The following is a 14433-nucleotide window of genomic DNA, read 5'->3' as shown; positions in this document are numbered from 1 at the left end:
CGGCCCCTGAGCTAAAATGAGTTTGACAACCATGGTCTACACACTGTGTCTGCCTGTAAGTACTCTGTGATTGTGCTCTGCCGAACATGCTCCTCTGCTCGTAAACAAGTGATGACAAAAAAAGAGATAAAGGAGTAAAATACAGCACCATGTCATCAGTTTCTGATTTATTAAATTGTATAACAGTGGAAAATATTGCTCATTAGTAGTGGTCTTTCTTGAACTATTTGGAAAAACATGTATAAAAATAACTGAAAACTTGTTGAAAAATAAAGAAGTGATTCAATTATAAATAAAGATTTCTACACATAGAAGTAATCATCAACTTAAAGTGCCCTCTTTGGGGATTGTAATAGAGATCCATCTGGATTCATCAACTTAATTCTAAACATTCTAAACAAATCTTTAACATCAATATTTATGGAACATGTCCACAAAAAATCTAGCTGTCAACACCGAATATTGCATTGTTGCATTTCTTTCCACAGTTTATGAACTTACATTCATATTTTGTCGAAGTATTATTCAATAAATATATTTATAAAGGATTTTTGAATTGTTACTATTTTTAGAATATTAAAAAAAAATCTCACGTACCCCTTGGCATACCTTCAAATACCCCCAGGGGTACACATACCCCCATTTGATAACCACAGCATTAGACTCCTGACAAATAAACAAATGTATGTTCACAGTGACCTTTGGGATTTCAGCAACACCATAACTCAACCCTTAAAAAAACATAGTAAAAATATACAAAAGGAAAAATGTTATTATTGAAATAATTTATAATGTATTTTATTGTTGTACTAATAACAGTCGTTTTTCATGTGTCATTCGTCACCATTGTTCTTTGCGGTGAATGGATTTGTCCTGACAAAACCACACATTAAAGTACAATAATAATAGTTTTAATTTCTACGCTTCAGCTGCTGCGTACCGACTGAGCCATTTTTGTTTTACGAGGCACTCTCCAACAGAAACACATTTTTCTCCCCGCTTCCATGCTTGAGTAGACTTTACGAGGAAAGCTTCAGGTGTTATGGAGGAACGTAAGCACATAACTTGTATCCTTTAATAGTCCATACTACCCGCCAAGAAAAATAAATAAAAAATACACAAAATCCTACGGCAATGTTTCTCCTAAGTGCCCTCTTAAATTCCAATAATTTCTACGTCTTCGTGTCCTACATTTAACCTCCCAGGAAGAAGGTAGCACGAGAGCTTCTCATTGCTGATTACCACTGAGCACCAAAGGGGAGAACATTGCAGATCTCTTCATCACTCTCCTCATTATTCTATTTTTACTCTTCATCACATCACACTTTAGTCAGCAGCCATGGAGTTCAGCATCATTTTTCTTTCTTGACCTTTTTTTTATTTTTTTTTTATACAAATCCCCGCTGTAGGCCAATACATTATTGATTTTGGTCAATGGCTGTTACATATTAATAATAACGTCAGAACAGCTAACACCCAACAAGGTCATTACTGAAAGGCTGAATAATTCAATGCAGGATTCCATAATGGAACTATTAATTGACTGTATTTGAATTTGTTTTCTGCAAACCTCGTTTCCATATGAGTTTGGAAATTGTGTTAGACGTAAATATAAACAGAATACAATGATTTGCAAATCCTTTTCAACCCATATTCAATTGAATGCACTACAAAGACAAGATATTTTATGTTCAAACTCATAAACTTTATTTGTTTTTTGTAAATAATAATTAACTTAGAATATCATGGCTGCAACACGTGCCAAAGTAGTTGGGAACGGGCATGTTCACCACTGTGTTACATCACCTTTTCTTTTAACAACACTCAATAAACGTTTGGGAACTGAGGAAACTAATTGTTTAAGCTTTGAAAGTGTAATTCTTTCCCATTCTTGTTTTATGTAGAGCTTCAGTCGTTCAACAGCCCGGGGTCTCCGCTGTCGTATTTTACGCCACACATTTTTGATGGGAGACAGGTCTGGACTGCAGGTGGGCCAGGGAAGTACCCGCACTCTTTTTTTACGAAGCCACGCTGATGTAACACGTGCTGAATGTGGCTCGGCGTTGTCTTGCTGAAATAAGGTTGGGCGTCCATGAAAAAGACTGCGCTTAGATGGCAGCATATGTTGTTCAAAAAGCTGTATGTGTTATGATCCGCTGCCCGGATCATATATTAGTGGGATTTTTGAGTTTGTTTCTGCACTTCTTTGTTTGTTCTGTTACCATAGTTTCTGAATTGTTCCACTTGCTACTTGTTTCCTGACGCGCACCTGTGTTTGTTGATTACCATCCTGATTTAAGCCTGCCTCCTTTGTTCTCTCGTCCTCGCTTTGTAGTTTGTTTCACATAAGTGACGACTTTGGTACTCTGATTCTGATATCCGTACTTGATAGCTTCCACGCTATACCTTTCGCGTTTTCTAGCTCCCATGCTAGCTCTTTGTTTTGTCTTTTGTGCCTGGTGCAAGTTTTCTGTTGATAGTCTGTTCTAAAGTTTGAAAAAATCATTATTTCTTACCTTACGCTGTGTCCGAGCCCGATCTGCATCTTGAAAGAACGCCTCCGCATTACCTTGCCAGCCAAACGTCAAAGTATGTACCTTTCAGCATTAATGGTGCCTTCACAGATGTGTAAGTTACCCATGCCTTGGGCACTAATGCACCCCCATACCATCACAGATGCTGGCTTTTGAACTTTGCGTCGATAACAGTCTGGGTGGTTCGCTTCCCCTTTGGTCCGGATGACCCGGATGTCCAATATTTCCAAAAACAATTTGAAATGTGGACTCGTCAGACCACAGAATACTTTTCCACTTTGCATCAGTCCATCTTTGATGATCTCGGGCCTAGAGAAGCCGGCGGCGTTTCTGGATGTTGTTGATAAATGGCTTTCGCTTTGCATAGTAGAGCTTTAACTTGCACTTACAGATATAGCGACGAATTGTATTTAGTGACAGTGGTTTTCTGAAGTGTTGCTGAGCCCATGTGGTGATATCCTTTGGAGATTGATGTCGGTTTTTGATACAGTGCCGTCTTAGGGATCGAAGGTCACGGTCATTCAATGTTTGTTTCCATCCGTGCCGCTTACGTGGAGTGATTTCTCCAGATTCTCAGAACCTTTTGATGATATTATGGACCGTAATTTCTTGCAATTGCACTTTGACAAACATTGTTCTTAAACTGTTTGACTATTTGCTCACGCAATTGTGGACAGAGGGGTGTACCTCGCCCCATCCTTTCTTATGAAAGACTGAGCTTTGTTTGGGAAGCTGTTTTTATGCCCAATCATGGCACCCACCTGTTCCCAACTAGCCTGCACACCAGTGGGATGTTCCAAATAAGTGTTTGATGAGCATTCCTCAATTTTATCAGTATTTATTGTCACCATAACCAACTTCTCTGTCACGTGTTGCTGGCATCAAATTCTAAAGTTAATTATTATTTGCAAAAAAAAAAAAAAATAAGTTTATCACTTTGAACATCAAATATGTTGTCTTTGTAGCATATTCAACTGAATATGGGTTGAAAACGATGTTCAAATCATTGTATTCCGTTTATATTTACATCTAACACAATTTGTATATCACTTACATGTATATATATATATATATATTTATGTAAACATTTTTTTTTACAATAACGATACTATTGAAAATAGTAGAGGTAACCGTTTTACACATTTCCCAATATTTCTTTGCAAATGAAATGAGTGATGCAAATAATGAATCGTCTTAATACAACTATTAATAATAATATTAATACAACAATCATTTTACAATATTTTACTTATTTTCTAAATGAAATGTGGTAACACTTTACACAATTATAATAATAATAACAATACTAATTCTTACATTATTCAATTTTCTCAGTATTGATGATAGTGAATCAATTAAAATCCAGTGAAATAACTACTATTGTTAAGAAATTAATAAATATTGATCAATAAAGAGACTTACAGTATTTAATTTAATATTTTTTTCCATGCTTGTTAACACGACAAAATTGAACATAAAATTAAAAAAAATAATGATAAAGATTTTATTATCTCCTTCATTTTTGCATGGTGCTTCGTGTTGCTACTAAATATGATTGGATGTAGAAAAATATCACTACTAAAACAACTACTAATTTAATATATTAATAATAATTTACAAAATCATTGAACATTTTCTGTTGTTTTTTTCAATTATGTGATCCGCTATTGAATATATACTAAAATCTAGCAAAATAATAATCTTCACATTATTCAATAATTTTTTTATGTTGCCGGCCTTAAACAATTTAAGTCTAGTTAAAGAACATTACTACTAAAAATTATTATTGTTAATAACTAATTATAAATAAATAATGTAAAGTTTTGCTTTCTATTTAAACTTGTTTTCATTATTTTTAAACATGATACAATCGAACATGTTGCGATCCGCTGCTCAGATCGTTCCATTTTGTAGTTTTTGTTGCATTTTTGTACCTCTCTCCGCCGTTTGACTCCTTAGTTCCTGTTTAGTGTGTCACCATGGTTACATATTAGTTCCACCTGCTACTCTCTGTTCCCGCACACCTGTTTTTCTTAATCACCAATCCTTATATAAGCCAGACCTTTCTGTTCATTCTTTCTGGGACTCTAATTGCCTTAGCGCAACAAGTGACGACTGCTTTGTATGTATATTCTCGCTAGCTTACAGGCTACGCCTTTACTTTATTGTAGCTCTCATGCTAATGGTTTGCTTTCCCTTTTTTGTGCCTTTGTGCCAAGTTTAGTTTTTCTGTTTGTATTCAAAGCTTCCATGCTAGCGCCATTTGTTTGTCTTTCTGCTTAGCACCAGTATTTTTGTTCCTTAGCCTTTTATTAGTTTAATAAATACTTTGTTGCTTACCTTACGCTGCGTTTTTGCCCGTCCCATCCTCGGAGGAACAAATCGTTATGCCACACAAGTCTCACAGAACATATAATTTGAAACAAAAATGATAATACTTTTGTTTTTTCCTTAATTTCTGCATCGAGGCATAATGTTGCAACTAAATATGATCAAATCTAGCAAAATAACAAAACTACTTCTACTATTGATGGTTACCGTATTTACTTTTTTATTAAAGTTGCATATAGCCATGATTCTGCCACTAAACATGATGAAATGCAATGTACGAAATAGATGGATAGGAATACAACTACTTTTTAGATGTACAGTCCATGCCAAATGTTTGGACACACCTTCTCATTCAATGTGTTTTCTTTATTTTCATAACTATTTACATTGTAGATTGTCACAGAAGGCATCAAAACTACAAATGAACACATGTGGAGTTATATATGTAACAAAAAAAAGGTGAATTAACTGAACACGTGTTTTTATATTCTAGTTTCTTCAAAATAGCCACCCTTTGCTCAAGAGGTAGTCACTTGAAATTGTTTTCACTTCACAGGTGGCAGAATCATAGCTAAATGCGACTTAGAAAAAGTAAATACAGTAACTATCAATACTAGAAGTAGTTTTGTTATTTTGCTAGATTTGATCATATTTAGTTGCAAAAATTAAGGAAAAAAAAAATATAATTTTGGTTTTTACTTATATGTTCGATTGCATCATGTTTAAAAATAATGAAGACAAATGAGTTATTATTAATAATTTTTATCAGGCGTAATGTTCTGTCACTACACTTAAATTTATTATATACATTATATTTATTAAAAATAAAATAAAATAAAATAATAAAACATATTTTGCTAAATTTAGTATACCGTATTTCCTTGAATCGCCGCCGGGCATATAGTATGCGCCTGCCTTGAATTACTGCCGGGTCAAACTTGCTTCCCAAAATAATTAGTGCATGCTTAGTATTACCGCCTGGTCAAACTCGTGAGGTCACGAATGACACTTCCACTGTCATCATTTTCAAAATGGAGGAGGCTGATTTCAATACCGGTAATTTGAAATCGCATAAAGGGAAGAAGATTAAGAGCTATTCAGTAGGATTTAAGGTCTAAGCTTACATCACACTCACATTTTTACTGCATAAAAGTAAGTGCCAGAGTGACAAGAGGTTTTAAAATAATTAGTGCATGCTTACTTTTACCGTATGCCTTTGGTAAGCGTAGGAGTGAGAAGAGGATTTAAATTAATTAGCGCCCCGGCGGCAATTCAAGGAAATACGGTATATTCAATATTAGCTCATGTAATAAAAAAAAAACTGCAAAAGTAATATCATTTTTTATGTTAATATTATTCTGAGTAGCAGTAGTGCTATTTTGGTAGATCCGGTCATTTTTAGTAGCAACACAAAGCACCGTGAAAAAAATGGAGAAAATAAAATTGTTATTATCAGTATTGTTTTCAATTTAATGTTCAATTTTGTCGTGTTAGAAAGCATGGAAAATATTATCGAATTAAATACTGTAAGACTATTTATTGATCAATATTTATGGAAGTGCATGACTCCACCTGTTCAGTCATAGTTTTGATGCCTTCAGTGACAATCAATCCATCCATTTTCTACCGCTTGTCCCTTTTGGGGTCGCGGGGGGCCGCTGAAGTCTATCTCAGCTGCATTCAGGCAGAAGCCGGCGTACACCCTGGACAAGTCGCCACCTCATCACAAGCCTTCAGTGACATTCTACAATGCAAACAGTCATGAAAATAAAGAAACGCATTGAATGAGGAGAAGGTGTGTCCAAACTTTTGGCTTGTACTGTAAATTCCTAGAAGTTAGAGATAAAAATTAGAAAATAATAACTGGGGTTGATAATTAGTCAATCACAGCATATCATAGCAATCCCTTAAAGGGGAACATTATCACCAGACCTATGTAAGCGTCAATATATACCTTGATGTTGCAAAAAAAAGACCATATATTTTTTTAACCGATTTCCAAACTCTAAATGGGTGAATTTGGGCGAATTAAACGCCTTTCTGTTTATCGGTCTTGTAGCGATGACGTCAGAACGTGACGTCACCGAGGTAATACGGTCGCCATTTTGATTTTCACATTACAAACACCGGGTCTCAGCTCTGTTATTTTCCGTTTTTTCGACTGTTTTTTGAAACCTTGGAGACATCATGCCTCGTCGGGTGTAACAACACTAACAGGGAGGGATTCAAGTTGCACCACTGGCCCGAAGATGAGAAAGTGGCAAGAAATCTGCCGCCAGACCCCATTGAAAGTGCCGGAGTGTCTGCACATTTTACCGGCGATGCTAAGGCAGACATGGCAGAGAGATGTACGGATAACCTGCAGATGCATTTGCAACGATAAAGTCAAAGAAATCACAAAGGTGAGTTTTGTTGATGTTGTTGACTTATGTGCTAATCAGACATATTTGGTCGCGGCATGACTGCCAGCTAATCGATGCTAAAATGCTATGCTAATCGATGCTAACATGCTATTTACGCTAGCTGTATGTACATTTGAAACTACATACCCACATTTAATGCAAAACAAACACTTACCAATCGACGGATTTAAGTTGCTCCAGTGTCACAAGATGCAAAAGTTCAGATTGTTTGGTCCGCACATTTTACCGGCGATGCTAATAAGGCAGCCATGCTATGGGCCACTTCATTAGGTACACCCATGCTATGGCCGAATAGCGTCAATAGCTATTCGCTCAATATTTTCAGTTTCTTCTTCAATTTCGTTTTCGCTATCTGCCTCCATACTCCAACCATCTGTTTCAATACATGCGTAATCTGTTGAATCGCTTAAACCGCTGAAATCCAAGTCTGAATCCGAGCTAATGTCGCTATATCTTGCTGTAGTATCCGCCATTGTTTGTTTGTATTGGCAGCACTGTATGACGTCACAGGGAAATGGATAGTCGCATCGCAAATAGCGAAAATCAAGCACTTTTTTTAGGGATATTCCGGGAGATGTAAAATGTAAAAAAAACTTCGAAAAATAAAACAAGCCACTGGGAACTGATTTTTATCGTTTTTAACCCTTTTGAAATTGTGATAATGTTCCCCTTTAATATAAGAGTGGAATAAAGTAAGGGCTGTGAGAAGTGTAGGTGACTCTCAAGCGATATAATTAAACGTCATTTTCCCCAGAGGGGACAACAAAAATGACTTTGATCTGTCCCAGGGTCAAACTGTTGCTGTCATTAAACATTTACAAGGCTCCGCTGTAAAGATAACATGAATAAACGTTACTTTTTCATGCTCGGCTCCCTGCACCGACACGATTTCGGATGTTTTGGTGTCAAGACAGGTGTTGCAACATCTCCTCTCGCTGTTGTCTAAATAATGGATGAGACGAGAAGTTTTGTTGTTGTTGTTTTTTTTCCCCTCCCCTAGAAGCTGCCATAATTACTGCTCTCGGGCGAGCGTTCAGAGTTGAGTAAATTAGCCAGACTCACCCTAGTTTAACGCCTCTGTTTTTGCTCACGTCGATGGTGGTGATGGAATGCTTGGCGCCCGACAGGACCTCCCACTCCACCTTCCACTGGGCGTTCTTCGACTTGGTCTGGATCAGGTTCACCCCTTTCTTGGCCTTCACCCTGCAAAGAAGACGAGTCAATTTTATTGCAAGAAATGATTTATGTCCGGGGTCGGAGGTGAGCGGCCTCTCCGTGTGCGGGCGGGTGCCACCCCCCCCCCCCCCCCCCCTCATCCTCCAGCGCATTGCGTCATGGCGAAAGCAATTCCGCAGATGAATCAATAAGTGAGATGAATGGAGATGGGAGCCGGGAGATAAATAAGAGCAGAAGGCTCCGACTCGCCCGGGTCAGAGTGGGTGGAATCAAATCTACAAAGCTCGCTTCTCGTCTCCGCCTGGCTTTTTACAGGATGTTGTTAACAAGCACTGACTCCTGGACGCCACCAAAATACATTCCTAGGTCATGTTTAATTAGCCCCATTGGAAACTAACTGCTTGTTATCAACGTTCCCTTTAAGGTGCGCGACTGTGCAAGTGAGTCCTCTGCCCACGGCAATTCTATGCCGCGCACAAAATCCAATAAAAAAAAAAAGCAATTTTCAAAATAACTGGCCACGGAGACAACAGTTTTCGTTATCACTGTTCAATTATTGTAACGTCTGTCGAGACGCTTTGAGGAGGACAAGAATTCCATCGATCACTAGTGATGGGATCGGCAGTTCTTTTGACTGTACTGAATCACTACAATCAGTTCCTTAAATTGATTCGTTCAAAAGATTCGTTCACCGAATCACTTCTGGAGCAGCAGTTCTGTGCGCAGGTCGGCGAATCATGAGTCAGTAACAGCTTCCCCAGCGGCAGATCTCGGTGTGTGTCAGTTGGCGAACGACACAATCCCTCAGCACCCAATGAACGACGCACACGGTGACTGAACGAGATCCTCAACGTCATCCTTCGTGACACAGTCACTTCTCTGTGTCAGTAGGTTCGCAAGTCCTGTTAGCGAGAGCGTTGTCGTTCACTGAGTGATTCATGTCGTTAATTCGGAGTGAACGAATCGTTCGCTCAGTCCCTCTACCCGCCCCCATGATGAGTAGCTGGCTGCGTCGAGGGTTCAGTGAGTCACAGAATGCGCCGGTTTGAAAATTCTGTTTTTAATTACTACATTAGACTAATGAGGCCTCACAAAGTTATCTTTTTGAAGCTGAATATACGGAGGATGAACTACTGCTTCGCGAAGCGAGCACCAAGTAAGGGTGAGACCTTGGAGCAAACGGAAGCCAAAAAGTGAGGTCGGTGTAATTCGAAGCTGCAAAATGTGGAATTTGAAGCCAAGCTATTTCGGCTTGAATGGAGTGCTTACCAAAATAAATGGGAAAAAAACATCCCCGGCCAGCTGGACTAAACAGACCACTGTCCATCCAGTGAGTAGATTACTGCAACTCACTTCTATTCAGGATCCCCAGCAAGAACATCCAGAAGCTGCAGTACATACAAAATAGTGCTGCTAGGATCCTGATGAGAATGCGGAAGGACGACCACATCAAATCGGCTCTCAAATGTCTTCACTGGCTTCCTGTTTCACTCAAGATTGAATACAAAGTCTCCCTACTAACTCACCAGTACCTCCATGGAAATGCCTCAAAGAACCGCTCACCCCCAAATCTTTCACACAACACCTCCGCTCCGGACAGGTTATCCTCCTACAACCTCAGAGGACAAAGTTTCGAACTATGGAAGACTGGGCTTTCTGCTCCGCCGCTCCTAGTCTGTGGATTGCTCTACCTGACCACCTGAGGGCACCACAGACTGTGGATGCTTTTAAAAATGGCTTAAAACCCCTCCTTTTAAAAAAAAAAGCCTTTTGTTAGATATATGTGTTCTAGTTCTAGCTATTAGGCTGTTCTAGTTTTTATTTTATTTTACTAATTTATTGTATTCATTGGGGGCAGCTATTTGTGGTTCTAGCGTTGTTTTTAAATGCACTGTAGCACTTTGAGGCTGTTTTTTCCAATATAAAGTGCTTTTAGAACTAAAATCTATTATTATTATTGAGTCACTACACGATTATTCATGATACACGCAGCACGTCATGCGCATTATTACAGCTAGAGTACATACGCTTTCTGGCTAGCTGTGTACAAACAAAACATGAAATGCGGGCTAATACTTTACAGATACTGTAATATAATTGCTCATGTTTTTCAGTCGGTACAAATTGGTGTCTTATGGCATTGTGGCGTGCATTACGAACTCAAACGCGTTTTGTGCTGTCGTAGAAGCTAGCTTATCTCTTTCCGTAGTTAGCTTTTACGGCTAATAGCGAAGCATGCCGATGTGTTACTGCGCTGGAAAAACAGTGCCTCAGTGTTCGCTCTTACAATAACAATGTCGCCAGAGCTTAGTTATTGGTTTAGTTTAACCTGCTCAGTGGCGTTGTGGTTAGAGTGTCCGCCCTGAGATCGGTAAGCCGTGAGTTCAAACCCCAGCCAAGTCATACCCTATTACTATAGAAATGGGACCCGTTGCCTCCCTGCATCAAGGGTTGGAATTGGGGGTTCAATCACCAAAATGTTTCGCAAGCGCTGCCAGTGCTGCTGCTCACTGCTCCCCTCACCTCCCATGGGGATGGGTCAAATGCAGAGGGTAATTTCACCACACCTAGTGTGTGTGAGGGACTATCAGTGGTACTTTAACTTTATTGCACAGGTTACAGAATGTAAATGAATTATTATTGTTTTTGAATGCATTTTAACCTCTTAAGGCCCAAGCTGTTTGTTTACAGGATTTTTTTTTCTTTGCTATTAAATCTTATTGGACCATAATTAGAATAAAAACAAAAAATCATCCTTTTATATGCTGTACGTGTCCACAAGTAACAAATGTGTACTTCATTTGTAGTGACATGCTAATTTACATTTTTATTTAAAAAAATCAAAATTACATTGAATGTTATACTCTTCTGACACCACCAGATGGCAGTATAAGTGTCTACATAAGCGGCCATAAGACCCCAATTCAGTACTGTACACAATTTTGGAAATAAGAGCTAAAAAGTTGCTGTCCACGCATGTGGCCACTAAGGCCTAAAGAGGTTAAAGTGATATAGAGGTCGAACAGATTGCTTTCATTAGCTGCATTGAGTGAGTGTGAGTGAATTATATTCATATAGCGCTTTTCTCTAGTGACTCAAAGCACTTTTACATAGTGAAACCCAATATCTAAGTTAAATTTTAAACCAGTGTGGGTGGCACTGGGAGCAGGTGGGATAAGTGTCTTACCCAAGGACACAACGGCAGTGACTAGGATGGCAGAAGCGGGGATCGAACCTGGAACCCTAAAGCTGCTGGCACGGCCGCTCTACCAACCGATCTATACCATTTACTATACTCTTCACATTGCTATCTACCAAGAATGAGGCAATTTTTACATGTTAGAATGCGTAAAAAAAAACAAAAAACCCTTTTGTCTTTTTGTTTCTCATGAAGGATCGTGAGTGCTGTTCCCCTTTAACAAGCTTGAAAACTCGGCAAAGTTTGCAAACCATCCATCCATTTTCTACCGATTGTCCCTTTCTAGGTCGCGGGGGGTGCTGGAGTCCATCTCAGCTGCATTCGGGCGGAAGGCATTGTACACCCTGGACAAGTCGCCACCTCATCACAGGGCCAACACAGATAGACAACATTCACACTCACATTCACACAGTAGGGCCAATTTAGTGTTGCCAGTTTAACTTATCCCCAGGTGCATGTTTTTTGGAGGTGGGAGGAAGGCGGAGTACCCGGAGGGAACCCACGCAGTCCCGTGGAGAACATGCAAACTACACACGGAAAGATCCTGAGCCCGGGATTGAACTCAGGACTTTCGTATTGTGAGGCATATGCACCCAAGCAATGTCAAAAGGCAACTGTTGCGTTCCATTCCGTGGCGCAGTGGAAGAGTGGCCGTGCGCAACCCGAGGGTCACTGGTTCAAATCCCACCTAGTACCAACCTCGTCACGTCCGTTGTGTCCTGAGCAAGACACCTCACCCTTGCTCCTGATGGTTGCTGGTTGGCGCCTTGAATGGTAGCTCCCTCCATCAGTGTGTGAATGTGTGTGTGAATGGGTAAATGTGGAAGTAGTGTCAAAGCGCTTTGAGTACCTTGAAGGTAGAAAAGCGCTATACAAGTACAACCCATTTATTTATCATTTATCTTTGGCCCAGACAGCCTTTTCAATAAAAGGACCACAACTATGGAACTCTCTACCTGACACTTTGAAAGTATACGTGCACTTATCACTTTCAAAAAACAAACACAATTGTTGCTAGTTGAGCAACAATATTGTTCCCGTGTTTCATTTTCACTAAATGTTTTTTATCTAATCTGCACTTTGTCTGTGTTATTATCATCATTGGCTTTTATCTAGTTTGCACTTTGTATTATTACTGTTATATTATTATTGAATCATCTTTGCCTTATTCCTTTTATTTTCCTATTTTAATGATGTTGGATCTGTGTTGTTGTTGTGAATTAACTTTGACTACAAACACTATGATGCATACATTGGATAACTTTCAGATGTCCATGTTTCTGTATCTGTACATATTTCAAATAAACCTTTATTTATATATATATATATATATATATATATATACATATATATATATATATATATATATATATATATATATACATACATACATACATACATACATACATACATATACACACATACATATACACGCACACACACACACACTCACACATATATATATACACACATTAATATACACACATACATATATATACATACATTTATACATATATACACATATATATATATATATATATATATACACACATACATACATACATACACATATATATACATATTTACATATATACATATATATATATACACATAAGTACATTTATACACGCACATATATATACATATATATACACACACACATATATATATATACATACATGTACACATACATATATACATACATACATACACATACACACATACAGTACATACATACATATGCTTGTACATATGAATATACACACACACATATATATATGTCCACATACATACATACATATATACACACATATCCACATATATGTACACACATATACACTTATATATACACACGTATACATATATATATATATATGTAGGTGTGGGAAATCATCAGGAGATTGAGGGAACCCCTCATGAAACAGATCTGTAGAGATGAAGTAGTCTTGTGATTTTTTCCCACACCTACATATTGCGCTCTACCACGGTATCGAGCACTATTCTCCGGATAATCCAATCAAGACATATATATATATATATATATATATATATTTATATAAATATATATACATACATGTATATACACATGCAGTATACACATATATACACATACATACATATATGTACACACATATACACACACAAAAAAAAACAACCTTTCCACCAACTTTCACGAATCATTAGGATATATCAAGAACCCGCAGTTGGAATCAAACAGGAAGTCAGCTATTTCAGACAATCAATCAATGTTTATTTATATAGCCCCAAATCACAAATGTCTCAAAGGACTGCACAAATCATTACGACTACAACATCCTCGGAAGAACCCACAAAAGGGCAAGGAAAACTCACACCCAGTGGGCAGAGAGAATTCACATCCAGTGGGCCGCCAGTGACAATGCTGACTATGAGAAACCTTGGAGAGGACCTCAGATGTGGGCAACCCCCCCTCTCTAGGGGACCGAAAGCAATGGATGTCGAGCGGGTCTAACATGATACTGTGAAAGTTCAATCCATAGTGGCTCCAACACAGCCGCGAGAGTTCAGTTCAAGCGGATCCAAGACAGCAGCGAGAGTCCCGTCCACAGGAAACCATCTCAAGCGGATCAGCAGTGTAGAGATGTCCATCCTGGGTCCCGACGAGCGGTCCATCCTGGGTCTCGACTCTGGACAGCCAGTACTTCATCCATGGTCATCGGACCGGACCCCCTCCACAAGGGAGGGGGGGACATACGAGAAAGAAAAGAAGCGGCAGATCAACTGGTCTAAA

The 14433-nt window shown here is 38.6% G+C and overlaps 1 protein-coding gene across 2 annotated transcripts in view; it reads right to left on the bottom strand.

The window, feature by feature from the left end:
- tmem132e (transmembrane protein 132E) overlaps positions 1–14433 on the bottom strand; it is a 975100-nt gene that overhangs the window by 156387 nt on the left and 804280 nt on the right. For both annotated transcript variants that reach the window (XM_061898877.1, XM_061898876.1), the window contains exon 3: positions 8351–8491. In XM_061898877.1, coding sequence (XP_061754861.1) covers positions 8351–8491 — 141 coding nt within the window. The remainder of the gene's footprint in view (positions 1–8350; positions 8492–14433) is intronic.

The sequence above is a fragment of the Nerophis ophidion genome, linkage group LG04, assembly GCF_033978795.1.
Source record: "Nerophis ophidion isolate RoL-2023_Sa linkage group LG04, RoL_Noph_v1.0, whole genome shotgun sequence".
NCBI classification, from domain to species: Eukaryota; Metazoa; Chordata; class Actinopteri; order Syngnathiformes; family Syngnathidae; genus Nerophis; species Nerophis ophidion.
The sequence above is the reverse complement of the archived record's forward strand: the minus strand, read 5'-3'. Positions and strand labels throughout refer to the sequence as shown.